Here is a 19,392-nt window from a genome sequence, read left to right as displayed (position 1 = left end):
TTAACATTCCCTGGTCTAAGACCCAATTCAGTCAGCTGCTTCTAGGACGTTATTAGGGGACACACTGCGGTCCACATATCCGGCTCCTCACTGGAAGACCGACGTGATACTGAAGCCCCTACCCCCGTGTATATAGAAGTAGAAGGTCACTGCTCAGATACACGAGTGGTCACCAGCAGACATCATAGCTGATCTATAGAGGAGGTGGCGGCTCTGAGAAGAGCCTTTTTTGTGTTGTGTAAGATGGAGCAGAACAGGAGCGGAATTAACCTCCGAAGCCGTAGAGAGTGCGGCCCTGGCGCTTGAGCGCGTACACCACGTCCATAGCGGTGACAGTCTTCCTCTTGGCGTGCTCGGTGTAGGTGACGGCGTCACGGATGACGTTCTCCAGGAAAACCTTCAGCACGCCGCGAGTCTCTTCATAGATGAGACCGGAGATGCGTTTGACGCCTCCCCTGCGAGCTAGACGGCGGATTGCAGGCTTGGTGATGCCCTGGATGTTATCACGGAGCACCTTCCTGTGCCGCTTAGCACCGCCCTTTCCGAGACCTTTTCCTCCTTTACCACGACCAGACATCCTGTCAGCTGAAGCTAAAGAGAAATATTGTACCCAGAACGGCGGGGCGCGTCTTTATATAGACCTTGGGCGGACCAGAGAGAAAACTGTTAAACATGTCACTTCCGGGGCGTTTCTTTCAGTGAATTCACATTACCAATCCCTCCCCCTCCTTTTGATTGGCTTAACTCAGATTTTGAATTTCACGTTCATTTTACAATACCGGCCGCTCTTTTCCCGCTTCTAGCGCGACTGCTGTGTAATCTCTATCTGCCCCAAATCTAAAGAGTAATGTTAAGGGAAACAAGGAACAAGCGTGACGTCTTGGATTAGTATGGCGGCTGCTCGTTATCTGCCGTCAGGTTCAGGATTTGCGTGCCCGCAGATCACCCCTCAGGCCACCAGCACCACAACGGCTTTATAGAATGAATAGGGAGGAGAAGACTCGGGCAGTGTTAATGCGTTTAGATCTCTGATTTACAACGGTGACCAGGACTACACCCGATGATCATGACCTCACAGAATAAGAGTAGAATTCCCCTGCGCTTGTGTTCACACCGGGCGGAGAATACCTGCTCCCCCACCCTACACGCTGCGCCTGGTTTGCCTTTACAAGGAGTAGGGAACAAGGACTCCGCACACACTGGTCAGCGGTGGATCATTAGCTGCACATAACGGCGTCATTCCTCGCAGCAGCAGCGGAGGTTATTATAGGAAGAGCGATGTGCAGTCATCAGTGAGGAGTGGGGCGGGTTATCACTGCGATACAGCCGGAGAGGGAGGTGATGAATACAGCGCAGACACCCGGCATAACACATGACAGGACTGCTGAAAGGGCCGGATAACGTGAGTGCTAGAGACGGGGACTGGCTATAGTGTAAATGGCGCTAACTAAGCACTGAAAGGGTTAACATGGCACCTCCACATATTAATAGCAGAGCACCGAGAAGCCAGCGGGAGAGTCGCGGTAGAATTAACGGAGGAAAAGGATTCAGCTCGTTTGAGGGAGGATTTGGTGGCTCTGAAAAGAGCCTTTGTGTTGTAGTCGGTGCCGGGTTCAGACCTAAGCCCTCTCCCCACGAATCCTGCGGGCCAGTTGAATGTCTTTGGGCATGATGGTGACCCTCTTGGCGTGGATGGCGCACAGGTTGGTATCCTCAAACAGTCCGACTAGATAAGCCTCGCTGGCCTCCTGCAGAGCCATGACTGCTGAGCTCTGGAAGCGCAGATCGGTCTTGAAGTCCTGAGCGATCTCTCGCACCAGGCGCTGGAAGGGCAGCTTACGGATAAGAAGCTCGGTGGACTTCTGGTAGCGGCGGATTTCACGGAGAGCGACTGTGCCCGGGCGGTAACGATGAGGCTTCTTCACTCCGCCGGTAGCGGGAGCGCTCTTCCGTGCAGCTTTAGTAGCCAGCTGCTTGCGGGGCGCTTTCCCGCCGGTGGATTTACGCGCAGTCTGCTTTGTTCTGGCCATAGCTCTATATCAACGTGCACACTAGTAGACTGATACGAGAAGAGGAAAGAGCAGAGTATTTATACACTTGAGCGTGTCCTCATTGGTCCATGAAAGGCACACCCCTACATTCTATTGGCTTCTTCATAAAAAAAATATGCGACCGACAAAGCAAATGTGATATTCACGACCAATCACCGTTCCGAAGAGGCGGACACCGGTTTACATGATGTCCAGACGCAGCTTGTACAGCAGGGGGCGTTAATAAGATCATTTCTCCAGCTCTCTGCGAATTAGTTATCATCAGTAACAGCTCACTGTATTTCCATGTCCGCAGATCACGTACACAGCGTTATATAAGAGACAACTTCCCCATCATCCCCCGCTGCAGTAGTTTTATAGATTACACAAAGGGACAATCCCCCACCCCATCCTTACACAGGACACTGTGCCCCACATCCAGAGGCAGCATATAAGGGTCACCATCCACCACGTGTAATGAGGAGCAGGGGACATTGTGCTCTATTTACACCGGAGAGAGTGTAATCCATCGGCCTCCTTCAGGTGGATCCTGAGCTGTAAGCTACAAGTCTATTGCTGCCCCGGTCCTTATTTCCACATTACACCTGGTGGACTGTGACCTGATAAACTCTGCCTGGATGTTACACCATAGTGACGGGACGGACACTGTGGAGGTCCGGATACAGCAGCTATGGCGTCCAGCGCAATGACCAGAAATGACACTTGTCATAGAGTAACAGGGACATGAAGCTCCTCCGTGCACACGCGATGATGGCGCCTCCTTTATCTCAGGATCGCGCTGCTGTCTGTACCGGAGGAAACAGCGGCCAGTGATCATACAGCTCTGCCGGGGAGAAGGTGGTGGCTCTGAAAAGAGCCTTTGTGGGACAAGAAACGGGCGGCTCTCGGTTATTTCTTCGTCACGGTCTTCCTGGACTTAGACGCCTTCTTAGCCGGACTCTTGGCAGCTTTCTTAGCCGGACTCTTGGCAGCTTTCTTAGCCGGACTCTTGGCAGCTTTGGGCTTGGCCGCCTTCTTTGCTGGGCTCTTTGTTATTTTCTTGGGGGCAGGTTTTGGCTTCTTGGGGCTCTTCGCCACCTTCTTGGCAGCGGCAGGCCTCTTGGCCTTTGTCAGGCTCTTGGCCGGAGTCTTCTTCGGGGATTTGGCAGCAGCCGCCGGCTTCTTCTTGACCGCTTTGTCCTTAGTCTCCAGTTGCTTCTTGTTCAGCTTGAAGGAGCCGGAGGCGCCGCTGCCTTTCACCTGGAGAAGGGTTTCCTTGGTCACCAGAGTCTTGAGCGCCATCTTCAGGCGGCTGTTGTTCTTGTCTACATCGTATCCTCCAGCAGCCAGAGCCTTCTTCAGGGCGGCCAGAGACACCCCACTGCGCTCTTTGGAGGCGGACACGGCTTTCACGATGAGCTCGGACACGCTGGGACCGGAAGATTTCTTGGCGCCCCCTGCTGCAGGTTTTTTCGGCTGCTTCTTGGATTTGGCGGCCGGCTCGGTGGGAGGAACAGCGGCGGTTGGTGCGGTCTCTGCCATCGTATAACACGGGAATCCACTAAAACAATTATTCTGCGAGGGAAAAACACTGAGAACAGAGCTGGGGGGCGCCTCTTATATGTACAGCGGCTGCTCGGTGATTGGCTGCGATTGTCCTGAGCGTCTATTGGCTGACACTGATCACATGTCCTTCCTTTCCTCATCTGACAGGAGTGAAGCTCCGCTCTCCCCTTGTGCTTCCCTGCCCGGGATAAGAGCCCTTTACCGACTAGAAGCGGCCGGGCGAGCGGGCTCTCTACGTGACTTCCCCCTCCCTGACATTCTCCCTACTCATTTCTAGCCTTCAATGGCAGAGATGCTGGGAAGGAGCCGGGAGGAGGCCCCGGGATCTCTGCCATAGTTCTGCCGATCTGCACGTCGCTGTGATCGGACAAGATAAATGTGTTTGCGGGAGCTCGTTCCTTCTATTCCCGGCACTTGTCACTATCACAGGGTTCTTTACCACAATGTCTAACGTGCGGGAAGCTGATTGTCCGATGCGGGGGCGACCTGGAGCTGCAGAGAGCCCAGAAGGGTAACCCGGCACAGACGCGATGTCGGAGTGTCTTCCGCCTGTCTTACTGTAACTTGGCACAGAGGAGACACCAGAAACTGCTCCACCTGTGTTACAATAACCCAGCACAGAGGAAACACCAGAGTTTGCTCTACCTATGTTACAATAAGTCGTCACAGGCAAGACACCAGCGTCTGCTCCACCTGTATTACAACTTCCCAGCACATAAAAGGCACAAGTCTGCTCCTCCTTTACTAAAATAACCTGACACAGGCCAGACCCCAAAACCTGCTCCTCCAGCAGTACATTACCCGGACACAGACAGGACACTAGAGACTTCTCCACCTGTATAACTATAACCTAGCACAGAGGCGGGAACAGACACTGTGAGTTCCTCTCGTACTACATTAAGCCGGCAAAAGACAAGACACCGTAGTATTGTCCCTGTCCCCTCATATTACGGCCAATATGTCTCCTGCAGGAGGGTACAGGGACACAATGCCGGTAATATGTCCCTGTTCCCTCATCTTCGAGGCATTATGTCCCTGTTCCTTCATATTACCGGCTTTATGTCCCTGTTCCCTCATCTACCAGGCATTATGCCACTGTTCCCTCATATTACAGGCATTATGTCCCTGTTCCTTCAAATTACAGGCTTTATGTCCCTGTTCCTTCATATTACCGTCTTTATGTCCCTATTCCCTCATCTACCAGGCATTATGCCCCTGTTCCCTCATATTACAGGCATTATGTCCCTGTTCCTTCATATTACAGGCATTATGATCCTTCATATTACAGGCTTCATGTCCCTGTTCCTTCATATTACAGGGTTTATGTCCCTGTTCCCTCATATTACAGGCATTATGTCCCTGATCCTTCATATTACAGGCTTCATGTCAATATTCCTTCATATTACCGGCTTTATGCCCCTGTTCCCTCATATTACAGGCATTATGTCCCTGTTCCCTCATCTTACAGGCATGATGTCCCTGTTCCTTCATAATACCGGCATTATGTCCCTGTTCCTTCATAATACCGGCATTATGTCCCTGTTCACTCATAGTACCGGCATAATGTCCCTGTTTCCTCATCTTACAGGCATTATGTCCCTGTTCCTTCATATTACCAGCTTTATGTCCCTGCTTCCTCATTTTACAGACATTATGTCCCTGTTCCCTCATCTTACTGCCATTATCTCCCTGTTCCTTCTAATTACCGGCATTATTTCCCTGTTCCTTCATATTACCGGCATTATGTCCCTGTTCCTTCATATTACCGGCATTATGTCCCTGTTCCTTCATATTACAGGCATTTTGTCCCTGTTCCTTCATATTACCGGCATTATGTCCTTGTTCTTTCATGTTACCGGTATTATGTCCCTGTTCCTTCATATTACAGGCATTATGTCCCTGTTCCCTCATCTGAACCGGCATTATGTGCCTTTATCTTACCGGAATTATATCTCTATTCCTTCATAATATTGGCATTACGTCCCTGTTCCCTCATCTTACCGGCATTTTGTCCCTGCTCCCTCATCTTACCGGCATTATGTCCCTGTCCCCTCATATTACTGGCATTATGTCCAGTGTAGGAGGGCACAGGGACATAATGCCGGTAATATGTCCCTGTTCCCTCTTCTTCAAAGCATTATGTCCCTGTTTCTTCATATTACTGGCGTTACGTCCCTGTTCCTTCATATTAGTAGCATTATATCCCTGTTCCTTCGAGACAGGCATTATGTCCCTGTTTCTTCATATTACCGGCATTATGTCCCTGTTCCCTCATCTGAACCGACATTATGTGTCTGTTCCTTCATCTTACCGGCATTATATCTTTATTCCTTCATATTACCGGCATTACGTCCCTGTTTCTTCATATTACCGACATTACGTCCCGCCTCCTTTATATTATCGGCATTACGTCCCTGTTCCCTCATCTTACCGGCATTTTGTCCCTGTTCCCTCATCTTACCGACATTATGTCCTTGTACTTTCATATTACCGGCATTATGTCCCTGTTTCCTCATTTTACCGGCATTACCTCCCTGTTCCTTCATCTTACCGGCATTACGTCCCTGATCCTTCATATTACAGCCTTTATGTCCCTGTTTGTTCAAATTACAGGCATTATTTCAATGTCCTCTCATATTACCGGCATAATGTCCCTGTCCCCTCATATTACTGGCATTATGTCCAGTGTAGGAGGGCACAGGGACATAATGCCGGTAATATGTCCCTGTTCCCTCATCTTCGAGCATTATGTCCCTGTTCCTTCATATTATTGGCGTTACGTCCCTGTTCCTTCATATTAGCAGCATTATATTCCTGTTCCTTCATATTACAGGCATTATGTCCCTGTTCCTTCATATTACCGGCATTACGTCCCTATTCCTTCATATTACAGGCTTTATGTCCCTTTTCCCTCATATTACAGGCATTATGCCATATGTAGGAGGAAAAATGGACATAATGCCGGTAATATGAAGGTACAGGGACAAAATGCCTGTAATATGAAGAAACAGGGACATAAAGCCGGTTATATGAAGGAACAGGGATATAATGCTGTAAGATGAGGAAACAGGGACATGTCCCTGTTCCCTAAAATTACCAACATTATGTCCCTGTTCCTTCATATTACAGGCATTTTGTCCCTGTTCCTTCATATTACCGGCATTATGTCATTGTTCTTTCATATTACCGGTATTATGTCCTTGTTCCTTCATATTACAGGCATTATGTCCCTGTTACTTCATCTTACCGACATTATGTCCCTGTTCCCTCATCTAAACCGAAATTATGTGCCTGTTCTTTCATCTTACCGGCATTATGTCCCTGTTCCTTCATATTATCGGCATTACGTCCCTGTTACTTCGACCGGAATTACGTCCCGGTTTCTTCATATTATCGGCATTACATCACTGTTCCCTCATCTTACCGGCATTATGTCCCTGTTCCCTCATCTTACCGGCATTATGTCCCTGTTCCTTCATCTTACCGACATCATGCCGGTAATATGAAAGTACAAGGACATAATGTCCCTGTTCCCTCATCTTACCGGCATTATACCCCTGTTCCTTCATATTATCGGCATTACCTCCCTGTTCCTTCATATAACAGGCATTATGTCCCTATTCCTTCATATTAAAAGGCATTATGTCCCTGTTCCTTCATATTACAGGCATTATGTCCCTGTTCCTTCATATTACAGGTATTATGTCCCTGTTCCATCATATTACCGGCATTATGTCCCTGTTCCTTCATATTACAGGCATTATCTCCCTGTTCCATCATATTACCGGCATTATGTCCCTGTTCCTTCATATTACAGGCATTATCTCCCTGTTCCCTCATCTTACAGGCATGATGTCCCTGTTCCTTCATAATAACGGCATTATGTCCCTGTTCTCTCATATTACCGGCATAATGTCCCTGTTCCCTCATATTACTGGCATTATATCTCCTCTAGGAGGGTACTGGGACATAATGCCGGTAATATAATGTCTGTAATATGAGGGAACAGGGACATAAACCCGGTAATATGAAGGAACAGGGATATAATGCCTGTAAGATGAGGAAACAGGGACATGTCCCTGTTCCTTCATATTACCGGCTTTATGTCCCTGTTCCCTCATATTACAGACATTATGTCCCTGTTCCCTCATATTACCGGCATTACGTCCCTGCTCCTTCATATTACCGGAATTACGTCCCTATTTCTTCAAATTACCGGCATTATGTCCTTGTTCCTTCATATTACAGGCATTATGTCCTTGTTCCCTCATCTTAACGGCATTTTGTCCCTATTCACTCATCTTACCGGCATTATGTCCCTGTTCCTTCCTTTTACCGGCATTATGTCCCTGTTCCTACTTATTACCGGCATTATGTCCCTGTTCCCTCCTATTACCGCATTATGTCCCTATTCTATTACAGTGTGTAGAAGAAACCAGAGACTGCTCCTCCAATAACCAGGCAATTACAATAACGACTAAACACACTAGAGTTTGCGGCTACAATAACCTTGCACCAAAAAAAAGAAACAACAAAGTTTGTATTACAATAACCCAGAACAGACTAGCAACTATAGTCTGCTCCACCTGCAATACAATAACCCAGAACAGACTAGCAACTCTAGTCTACTTCACCTGTAATACAATATCCCGGCACAGACAAGAAGCTATAGTCTGCTCCACCTGTATTACAATAACCCGGAACAGACTAGCAACTATAGTCTACTTCACCTGCAATACAATTACCCGGCACAGACAAGAAGCTATAGTCTGCTCCACCTGTATTATAATAATCCGGAAAAGACAAGCAACTATAGTTTGATTCACATGTAATACAATAAACCCGCACAGAATAGACACCAGAGTCTACTTCACCTGTATAAATAAAACCCAGCACATACGTATTGATGTATTACAGATGGAACAGATACTAGTGTACTGTAACAGACAAGACATTAGAGTACGCTCCACCTGTATTACAAGAAACCAAGTCCCAGCACATATAGTACAGGACAGGGACAGCCGGAATCAGAGAGACGGTCAGTAGCCAGGGACAGCCGAGTGCAGAGAGACGGTCAGGAGACAGGGACAGCCGAGTGCAGAGAGACGGTCAGGAGTCAGGGAAAGCCGAGTATAGAGAGACGATCAGGAGTCCGGGACAGCCGAGTGCAGAGAGACGGTCAGGAGTCAGGGACAGCCGAGTGCAGAGAGACGGTCAGGAGACAGGGAAAGCCGACTGCAGAGAGACTGTCAGGAGTCAGGGACAGCAGAGTATAGAGAGACGGTCAGGAGCCTGGGACAGCCAAGTGCAGAGAAACGGTCAGGAGTCCGGGACAGCCGAGTATAGAGAGACGATCAGGAGTCAGGGACAGCCGAGTATAGACAGACGGTCAGGAGCCTGGGACAGCCGAGTGCAGAGAGACGGTCAGGAGACAGGGACAGCCGAGTGCAGAGAGACGGTCAGTAGCCAGGGACAGCCGAGTGCAGAGATACGGTCAGGAGACAGGGACTGCCGAGTGCAGAGAGACGGTCAGGAGCCAGGGACAGCTGAGAGCAGAGAGACGGTCAGTAGCCAAGTACAGCCAAGTGCAGAGAGACGGTCAGTAGCCAGGGACAGCCGGAAACAGAGAGACGGTCAGTAGCCAGGGACAGCCGAGTGCAGAGAGACTGTCAGGAGTCAGGGACAGTCGAGTATAGAGACACGGTCAGGAGCCTGGGACAGCCAAGTGCAGAGAAACGGTCAGGAGTCCGGGACAGCCGAGTGCAGAGAGACGGTCAGGAGTCAGGGACAGCCGAGTGCAGAGAGACGGTCAGGAGCCAGGGACAGCCAAGTATAGAGAGATGGTCAGGAGTCAGGGACAGCCGAGTATAGAGAGACTGTCAGGAGTCAGGGAAAGACGAGTATAGAGAGACGATCAGGAGTCCGGGACAGCCGAGTGCAGAGAGACGGTCAGGAGTCAGGGACAGCCGAGTGCAGAGAGACGGTCAGGAGACAGGGATAGCCGACTGCAGAGAGACTGTCAGGAGTCAGGGACAGCCGAGTATAGAGAGACGGTCAGGAGCCTGGGACAGCCAAGTGCAGAGAAACGGTCAGGATTCCGGGACAGCCGAGTATAGAGAGACGATCAGGAGTCAGGGACAGCCGAGTATAGACAGACGGTCAGGAGCCTGGGACAGCCAAGTGCAGAGAAACGGTCAGGAGTCCGGGACAGCCAAGTATAGAGAGATGGTCAGGAGTCAGGGACAGCCGAGTATAGAGAGACTGTCAGGAGTCAGGGAAAGCCGAGTATAGAGAGACGATCAGGAGCCAGGGACAGTCGAGTGCAGAGAGACCGTCAGGAGCCAGGGACAGCCGAGTGCAGAGAGACCGTCAGCAGACAGGGACAGCCGGAAACAGAGAGACGGTCAGAAGCCAGGGACAGCCGAGTGCAGAGAGACGGCCAGGAGCCAGGGACAGACAAGTATAGAGAGATGGTCAGGAGTCAGGGACAGCCGAGTATAGAGAGACTGTCAGGAGTCAGGGAAAGCCGAGTATAGAGAGACGATCAGGAGCCAGGGACAGTCGAGTGCAGAGAGACCGTCAGGAGCCAGGGATAGCCGAGTGCAGAGAGACGGTCAGGAGCCAGGGACAGCCGAGGGCAGAGAGTGGGTCAGGAGACAGGAACAGCCAAGTGCAGAGAGACGGACATGAGTCAGGGACAGCCGATTGCCAAGAGGCGGTCAGGAGACAGGGACATGGCATAATGTCCCTGTTCCCTCATATTACCGGCATTATGTCCCTGTTCCCTCATATTACAGACATTATGTCCCTGTTCCCTCATATTACCGGCATTACGTCCCTGCTCCTTCATATTACCGGAATTACGTCCCTATTTCTTCAAATTACCGGCATTATGTCCTTGTTCCTTCATATTACAGGCATTATGTCCTTGTTCCCTCATCTTAACGGCATTTTGTCCCTATTCACTCATCTTACCGGCATTATGTCCCTGTTCCTTCCTTTTACCGGCATTATGTCCCTGTTCCTACTTATTACCGGCATTATGTCCCTGTTCCCTCCTATTACCGCATTATGTCCCTATTCTATTACAGTGTGTAGAAGAAACCAGAGACTGCTCCTCCAATAACCAGGCAATTACAATAACGACTAAACACACTAGAGTTTGCGGCTACAATAACCTTGCACCAAAAAAAAGAAACAACAAAGTTTGTATTACAATAACCCAGAACAGACTAGCAACTATAGTCTGCTCCACCTGTAATACAATAACCCGGAACAGACTAGCAACTAGGAACAGCCAAGTGCAGAGAGACGGACATGAGTCAGGGACAGCCGATTGCCAAGAGGCGGTCAGGAGACAGGGACACGGCATAATGTCCCTGTTCCCTCATATTACCGGCATTATGTCCCTGTTCCCTCATCTTACAGGCATTATGTCCCTGTTCCTTCATATTACAGGCATTATGTCCTTGTTCCTTCATATTGCAGGCATTATATCCGTGTCCCTTCATATTACCGGCATTATGTCCCTGTTCCCTCATCTTACCGGCATTATGTCCCTGTTCCCTCATCTTACAGGCATTATGTCCCTATTCCTTCATATTACCGGCATTACGTCCCTGTTCCTTCATATTATCGGCATTACGTCCCTGTTCCTTCATATTACCGGCATTACGTCCCTGTTCCTTCATATTACAGGCATTATGTCCCTGTTCCCTCATCTTACAAGCATTATTTCCCTGTTCCTTCATATTACCGGCATTATGTCCTTGTTCCTTCATCTTACAGGCATTATGTCCCTGTTCCTTTATATTACAGGCATTTTGTACCTGTTCCTTCTTATTACAGGCATTATGTCCCTGTTCCTTCATATTACCGGCATTATGTCCCTGTTCCCTCATCTTACAGGCATTATGTCCCTGTCCCTTAATATTACCGGCATTATGTCCCTGCTCCCTCATCTTACCGGAATTACGTCCGTATTCCTTCATATCACCGACATTATGTCCCTGTTCCTTCATCTTACAGCCATTATGACCCTGTTCCTTCATCTTTACAGGCATTATGTCCCTGTTCCTTAATATTACAGCCATTTTGTACCTGTTCCTTCTTATTACAGGCAGTGATCTTCTACTTCTATATACACGGGGGTAGGGGCTTCAGTATCACGTCGGTATTCCAGTGAGGAGCCAGATATGTGGACTGCAGTGTGTCCCCTAATAGCGTCCTAGAAGCAGCTGACTGAATTGGGTCTTAGACCAGGGAATGTTAATCTGAAGGGAAAGAGGATCACTCGCCAGCAAGTGTAGCAGTAAGGTACTCAGGCAGGAAAACACATCCTCGTAGCGGCGCTGCCGGACGCCGTTTGTGCCGATGCCTGCACGTACACGAGTGGCAGAAACTCACCGCTGAATATCCGCTCAGTTGCTCATAGCGCTGTATAAGCGCACGAGCAGTGGATCAAACAGCTGACTTGCGGTGTTGCTTCTTCGGCGTCCAGCTTGCTGCTGGGCAACGTGCTTTCCGCAATCCTTGGAGAGAGGGCCAGTGTTTTCTTAGCTGCTGTCACTGCTACTAATGTTACGAGATTCTTACAACAAACAATAAATCTGTTACTGGGACCAACTTTGACACACGTATCGGCTCGGCTCATATTAATCCCAGCCGTCCGGCAGAATGAGATAAGGCTGCTGGCAATAAATCTATTAACCTCTAGTACTAATAATGAATCTGTCTGCTGTCCCTATATAGGACTCACTTTATTACAGTAATGCGTGCAGTTTCTTGCAGAGCAACGTTTAGTGAGACGCATTCAATGAATGAAAAAGGACAAAACTGATGCAGCTGATACGGCATTTTTCAAGAGCAAAACCCAATGTTGGCGGGGCCGTGTTTTCCAAGCTGCTCTCATTGCTACAAATGTTACGAGATTTTCAAAACAAACTACCAATTTGTAGCACCAAGTTCCACATAAGTATGGACTTGCATTGTCTTGTATGTCACTTTGCCAGACTGCTGGTATAATCGCGCTGCTGGCAATACAATGACAGGAAACAGAATGCACCTATTTCTACTTCGTACTAACACTGTGCGTTGTCTATACTTAGGACTGACCTCATCCCACTAACGCATGAAGTTGCCTGCAGACATTTACTGAGACGCATTCAGAGAATGAAAAGGACAAATTGATGCAGCTCTATTCAGGAGTAACATCTAATATCAGATCTCCAATAGTGCGGTACTTGAGGGAGACGAACATTACAGCCCAGTTTGTCCCCTTTATGCCCCCACTTTTGATATTTGATTTATGTACCTTTCCCTTTTATTCCCCTTCATCTACGATAAGTCACAATGCTGAATGGGATTTGTTCATTAAATGGGGTGTTCTCTACACAGGGACCGTTCACCCCTTCCCTGTTAGGTAGAATATACCTCTAAGCTCGTTGTTTTATTGATCGATATTTTTTCTTAATTCAAGAGATCCTTTGATCCGTGTGCTTCTTGCCCTTCTCTTCCCCTCTCTTTTTCATTTGTTCACATTTAGTTGGTGGTGTACACCAGGGCAGAATTAGAAGCAATAAGAGTCCTTGAGAGGAAGGGTTTGTTACCCTAATAGCGTCTCCTGTATATATAAAGCATTGCCGCAGACCCCTCGTAGGACTTCTCCTTTGTAGTTTAGGAACTGCTCTTATCCGTACATGACGCGGGGATGGAATCTTACCTAAACACCTGGGATGATGGTGGTTATACTTCAGGGGGACCGAATTGTGACAAAGCTCTTGAGACTGGAAGATAGAATTTAAGACACTATGTAGTCGGGGGCAAGTTGTAGATCATGAACACGAATCACTGGAGTAGTTGTACTATTAATGTGTTCTGTACAGTATAGTTAGTGCATCAATGAGGACTGCGCCACCATCTACCCGAGGCAGTAGTTAACTACTGCACCGCTCACCAGCTCCTGTGATCGGATAGATTTAAATCCACCAACAGAGAACAGACTCGTGGGAACCACCAATTAGCTGCACTGGGAGTGGCTTATGACGATGCTCATTTGCATAGCCCGTGTATAAATACAGCAGCGGTGGGAGGGTGAAGCATTCCATTATCTCAGTTGTGAGCAGATCGCAGTGTGTTATCATGCCTGAGCCCTTCTCGGCCTTTTGGCTAAGATCAAGTGTAGTATCTGTTCTTATCAGTCCTTGTAAGGATAGATAGCTCGGAGAACCACTGGGGGCTATAAACACTAGCTTAGCGATCCAAGAGCGTTCCAGACGAAGCCGGCGACGAACTGCGGAGAAGAACCAGCGAAGACGACGATCCAGAAGGGAGAAGCCGCCATCGGGGAAGAAGCTCCGGGAGATCGCTGCCGGGAAGAAGAAGGAGAACTGCGACAGAGACCTTCGGAGAAGCTCGGCCGCAGAAGAAGCTCGACGAGGAACCGCTGCGGAAGAAATTTCGTGGAAGAACCTCGGCCAGCAAGGAGAAGATTTGCATAGCTCCGCCCCCTTCGGGAAAGAGCTATCGAAGATCCTCCCCAAGCGACAGGAACAGCTGGAAGAAGCCATGGCCTCAACCAGCAACCCTGCCACCCAGAAGGAGAAGGCTGATGGACCAGGTGAGCCGGCCCAGGCCAGGACATCTCCTCCTGAAGCCTCCTCAAGCCAACAGGCCACCAGGAAGCCGAACCAGGCTGCTCCAACCCTGGAGCCCTGGATGAAGCAGACGGTGGCCCTGAAGCTGAAGGAGGTGGACGGGAGAGTGCCGGACATGACGGAAGAAGTGTTCTGCCAGAAGATGCTCCTGGACCAGGGCTTCGCTAAGCCGGAGACCATCAGCATCCAGGCCTTCATGACCGGGATGTTCTTCGTGACCTTCGCTTCGATCAACATCTGCAGAAGGTACTGGGAGATGGTGAAAGCGGCGAGGCCTGAATCCCCTTTCTCTCGCTTTGTGGGCAACTGCCCTGTCCAAAGAGAGGAAAGGCGGGTGACGGTCTCAATGCGGAACCCACACACCCCCGGCAAAGACATCACCACGCTCCTGAAGCGGTTCTGCACAGTGGTGAGGGAACCCACCCACATCCTGAACGGACTCGGCTTCTGGACTGGCAAGTGGTCGGTAATCGTCCGACTGAACAAGGATTCGAGCGCGGAAGACGGCCTCCAGCACCTGCCCCAGTCATTCTCGCTGGGCAACTCCTACGGCCTCATCTATTACCCGGACATGCCGCAGATCTGCAGGAGATGCAGCAAGAAGGGTCATTCGGTGAAGGACTGCAAGGAGGACGCCTGCAAGAACTGCCGGGTAACAGGACACGAGACCAAAGACTGCCCGAAACGGACAATGTGCAACCTCTGCGGACAAGCAGCCCACTCTTACAAGGACTGCCCGAAGAGGGATCGATCCTGGGCAACTGTAGCAGCAAAAGCTCCAGCCAGAGGGAACCCCGCCCCAGCCAGAGCTCCAGCGGCACAGAAGACCGGGAAAAAGAAGGATGGTAAGAAGACGACAGTCCCTCCCCCCCCCTCTCCCGGCCCTCCCTCGCCCTACCCTTCCCACCCTCCCTCGCCCGGCCCTCCCCACCCCCCCGTCCCCAACCCCTGTCACCCCCACTGAGGCTCTCACCTTCTCCTACCCACCCATCTCAGTGGTCCTGTCACCTGCACCTCTCCCAACCCAGCCTCCCTTCTCCCCAGCTCCAGCAGCACTAACATCTTCCCCTCCAGCTGCTGGAGTCCTCTCCCTGGAGGATTTTCCCCCTCTTGTCTCCTCAGGTGCCATCCAGAGGAAGAGAAAGGTGAGGGACAGCCCAGCTGCTGAGTCCTCAAAGCGACAAGTCGTGGAAATCTGCGAAGATTCCCTTGCGCAGCAGGAGGAAATGGAGCAGATGGTGGAGGAACTCGTGTCTGAACCTGAGGTCATCGACTTCACAACAGACATCCAGGTGGCTACAATCCTGGAACAATTTTTGTCAGAGGGCCTGCTGGATCTTCCGGACCCGCCAGGCTCCAGAGAGGAGGATCCGCCCGACCGGACTGGTAACTAAGGTGTATCGTTTGCACTGACCTTCTTTATTCTCCCCCATGGCTGCTAAACTTAACATCTTTAGCCTCAATGTGAGGAGTGTTAGAGATAGGACTAGATGTCAGATGGTGCTAACTTTTCTTTCCAAGCAGTCGAGTGATGTATTTATGCTGCAGGAATGTACTCTCCCCTCTTCCAGGTCATACCATCATCTGGCCAGGCAGTGGACCCATGGCCCGTCCTACTGGTCTGGTGGGGGCGACTGTAAGTCTGCAGGGGTTGCCATCCTGATTAGGGGAAGCGTATTTACTGTTGACTCTGTCCAGGAGCTCGTCTGCGGCCGCTTGTTGGTCGTAGACGGTTCCTGGGCGGGAGAGCCGATTAGGCTCATCAACGTGTACGCTCCCCCTATGAAGGCTGAGCGCCTGGAACTATTCCAGACCCTGCGGACCCAGCTCGCCACCACTAGGGCAGTGGTGATGGCCGGGGACTTCAACTGCCCCATCGAAGAGGATGGACGAAGTTCCGGCACTTCAATCAAGCTGGATGTCAGTTCCAAACTGCTTATCGAGATGGTAACCGAAGCATCCTTGCAGGACGTGGTGGGCTCCATGGGGATCGGCTCTGTGAACTATTCATGGAGCCGACCCGATGGCTCACTTCGTTCTCGGATTGACTTTGTGTTCACCTCCCGGGCAGTCAAGCAGCATGGGCACTCCATGGTCCCCTGCTTCTTCTCTGACCACAGGGCCATTCTCTTCCAGGGTGCCATCGGCCACGGTTTTCCTCCCGGCCCTGGCTCCTGGAAGCTGAATTGTGCCCTGCTGGAAAGAGAGGAGGTACTGGCGGAACTTAGAGACGCCTATATTGTTTGGAGGAATGATAAAGTTTTCTTTGACAAAACCTGTGACTGGTGGGAATATGTTAAAGTTGAATTTCGTTGTTTCTTTCAGGCAAAAAGTCGTCAACAGGCGTGTGAGAGGAAGAGAGACTTCAGAGAGATGCAGCGTCAGCTGCGATCCCTGCAAGACCTCCTTCAATGCGGCTGGGACGTCAGGAAGGAGCTGGAGGAAGCCAAAAAGGGCCTGAAAAGGCACTTTGAGGAGGAATCCAAGCGAATTGTCTTTCGTTCCAAGGTGGAGAACCTGGAGAAGGGTGAGAAATGTAACTCGTTCTTTTTCAGGAAACTCCATGCCGGCCACACGCCCCTGAAGGAACTCCGAGATGAGACCGGAAACATGCATTCTGGGAAGAAGGAGGTGATGGGAGTCGTCACAGACTACTACCGAAGCCTCTACTCCCGGAAAACCACTGACCCCGAAGCCGCCGATAAATTCCTGTCAGGTATCACTAATCATCTTGATCCTGCAGGTACGGAGGCTATGGATGTACCCCTGATGGTGGAGGAACTGCTCTCTGCCGCTAAATCCTTCAGACCCGGCAGGACCCCGGGCAGTGATGGTCTCCCAGCAGAGCTCTATGTAGCGCTGGGGGACTTGATCTGTCCGGACCTACTGGAGCTCTATGAGGAGATGGTGGTGGAGGGTAGAATGCCACCGTCCTTGAGAGAAGGCATGATCACGATCTTGTATAAGCGGAAGGGGGAGAGATGTGACCTGAAAAACTGGCGTCCCATCTCTCTCCTGAACGTGGACTACAAGATCCTCGCCAAAGTATTGACCAACAGACTGAAGGTTGTCATCGGACAGATCATCGGATCGGACCAAACCTGCGGCATTCCTGGCAGTAGGGTGGCCGACAGTCTTGCCCTGGTGAGGGACACGGTGCATTACATGCAAAGCCGCCGTACACACGCGGCCCTGGTCAGTCTGGATCAGGAGAAGGCTTTTGACCGGGTCTCTCACGAATTCATGGGTAAGGCTCTGCGTAGGCTGCGGCTTGGCAGGTTGTTCTGTTTGTATGTTAACCTGATGTATTGCGACATTTACAGCTCGGTGCTGGTGAACGGCTGGAAGACTGACCCCTTTCCTGTATCGTCGGGGGTTAGACAAGGCTGTCCTCTTTCACCTCTCCTTTTTGTTTGTGTTATAGAGCTCTTCGCAGAGGCTATCCGGCAGAATGGAGAGATCAGAGGGATCACCGCACCAGGTCCAGGACACTTCGAGGTCAAATGCTCGCTGTACATGGACGACGTGACCGTCTTCTGCGCTGACCAGAGTTCGGTGACTGCACTCGTCCAGACCTGTGAGGAGTTCGGACGCGCTTCAGGGGCAAAAGTCAACTGCGGGAAGTCGGAAGCCATGCTCTTCGGAAAGTGGTACCTGCCTTCTCCTACCTCCTTCCCGTTTACTATCAAGCCGGACTTCATCAAAATTCTGGGAGTCTGGTTCGGTAAGGAAGGTGCAGCCCTAAAGTCGTGGGAAGAACGCTTGGCCAAAGTCAACCAAAGGATCGGACTGTGGAGCCTCAGACAACTCACTATTGAGGGCAAAGCAATGGTCCTGCGTAACGAAGTCTTGCCTGTGCTACAATACACTGCACAGGCATGGCCCCCTCTTGCCACCGTCTCGAGGGCCATTACCAGGACTGTGTTTCGCTTCATCTGGGGCTCGAAAATGGACAGAGTAAAGCGGACTGTTATGTACAAGGAGCCCCGCAAAGGTGGGAAGGGTATACCCGACATTCCCACTCTGCTGCGGATCGCTTTTGCATGTGACTGTGTTCGTAGGACTCTGAAGACAGCAAACGGCTCTGCGGGCAAGGCCATGTCCCGCTACTTCCTCCTTCCCCTCTGGCGAGGTTTTGGCTGGGACAAGTGGGACAGCTCCTTCCCTTACAACTGGCACGCTCCCTGGTTCTACGGGGATGTTGTCCGGTTTGTGAGGGAGCATCAACTGGAGGGTCTTAAGCCCGACTTGTGGAAACCTAAGACGATCCACAAGCACATCAGAGCAAAGGACTCACTGGAGTTTGTTCCAGGGCTTCATGCCGACACGTTGGAGACTGTTTGGACTAACGTGTCATCTGGCAGGTTGACCAATGGGCACAAGGACATTTCATGGATGGCCATCCAGGGAGGACTGCCTCTTAGGTCATTCATGCACGCCCGCAACCTGTGCAAGACCCGGTACTGCCCCAGGTGCCCCTTCACGGAGGAAACATCTTTGCACATTTTCTGGCAGTGCCCCTTTGCACAGGGTCTGTTGAAAGCCTTGGAACATGAACTCAAGGACTCAGTACCCAGGAACAGACTGTCGTACCGCTCGGTACTTTATGGACTATTTCCTGGGAATACCACGGATGGAGCAATCCAGGAAGCCTGGCGCCTTATGAACTGCTTTAAGGACGCTATATGGTTTGCCAGGAACCGTCTGATTTTGCGGAGAGAGAGTGTGTCCGTCCAGGACTGCCGCAGGCTGATCCACAGCCTGCTCAGAGACTATTCCACCTGGGACAGCCCGGACGTTGATGAGGAAGAGGACTGATACTCCCCTTCCCCCCACTCTCCCTTCTTGTGTGTTGTCTTTCAATAAAGCTTCGGGCCTGTGATTTCCCCCTTCCCTATCCCCTCCTACCCACTCCCCTATCCCATCACTTGTCTGTAATGCTTTAGTGAATGCAAGAATGTTAGTGTAGCATGTGGTGTAATGTATAGCATAGGCTAGCCTGTACTGTGTATTATACTGTCATGTTATGTTTGACGACTGTTATTATTTATTATTTGCTGCTTCATGGCTTGCGCTGCGTCGCAGTAATGTTTGTATGATGACGATTGATTGTCAATAAAGCATTTTTCAATCAAAAAATC

General features: G+C 50.5%; 3 protein-coding genes and 1 pseudogene across 3 annotated transcripts; 1 reads left to right on the top strand and 3 right to left on the bottom strand.

Moving 5' to 3' along the window:
- Positions 1–265: 265 nt before the first annotated feature.
- Positions 266–577, bottom strand: LOC142729715 (histone H4). The gene has a single exon (XM_075849299.1). The coding sequence runs from the start codon at positions 575–577 to the stop codon at positions 266–268; it is 312 nt and encodes a 103-aa protein (XP_075705414.1).
- Positions 578–1,619: 1,042 nt separating this feature from the next.
- Positions 1,620–2,039, bottom strand: LOC142729737 (histone H3-like; the record flags this gene model as incomplete). Its single annotated transcript, XM_075849319.1, has 1 exon — positions 1,620–2,039. A coding segment is annotated over one exon (420 nt), but the record flags the coding sequence as incomplete, so codon positions are not given.
- Positions 2,040–2,919: 880 nt separating this feature from the next.
- On the bottom strand, positions 2,920–3,595 carry LOC142729714 (histone H1A-like). Its single transcript, XM_075849298.1, has one exon. It carries the CDS (start codon positions 3,570–3,572, stop codon positions 2,940–2,942), a length of 633 nt encoding a protein of 210 aa, XP_075705413.1. The 5' UTR covers positions 3,573–3,595; the 3' UTR covers positions 2,920–2,939.
- A 10,148-nt stretch (positions 3,596–13,743) lies between these two features.
- LOC142729738 (U2 spliceosomal RNA) lies at positions 13,744–13,845 on the top strand (annotated as a pseudogene).
- The last annotated feature ends 5,547 nt before the right edge of the window (positions 13,846–19,392 follow it).

Source organism: Rhinoderma darwinii, unplaced genomic scaffold (genome assembly GCF_050947455.1).
Source record: "Rhinoderma darwinii isolate aRhiDar2 unplaced genomic scaffold, aRhiDar2.hap1 Scaffold_733, whole genome shotgun sequence".
NCBI lineage: Eukaryota > Metazoa > Chordata > Amphibia > Anura > Rhinodermatidae > Rhinoderma > Rhinoderma darwinii.
This window is presented reverse-complemented; position numbering and strand designations above follow the sequence as displayed.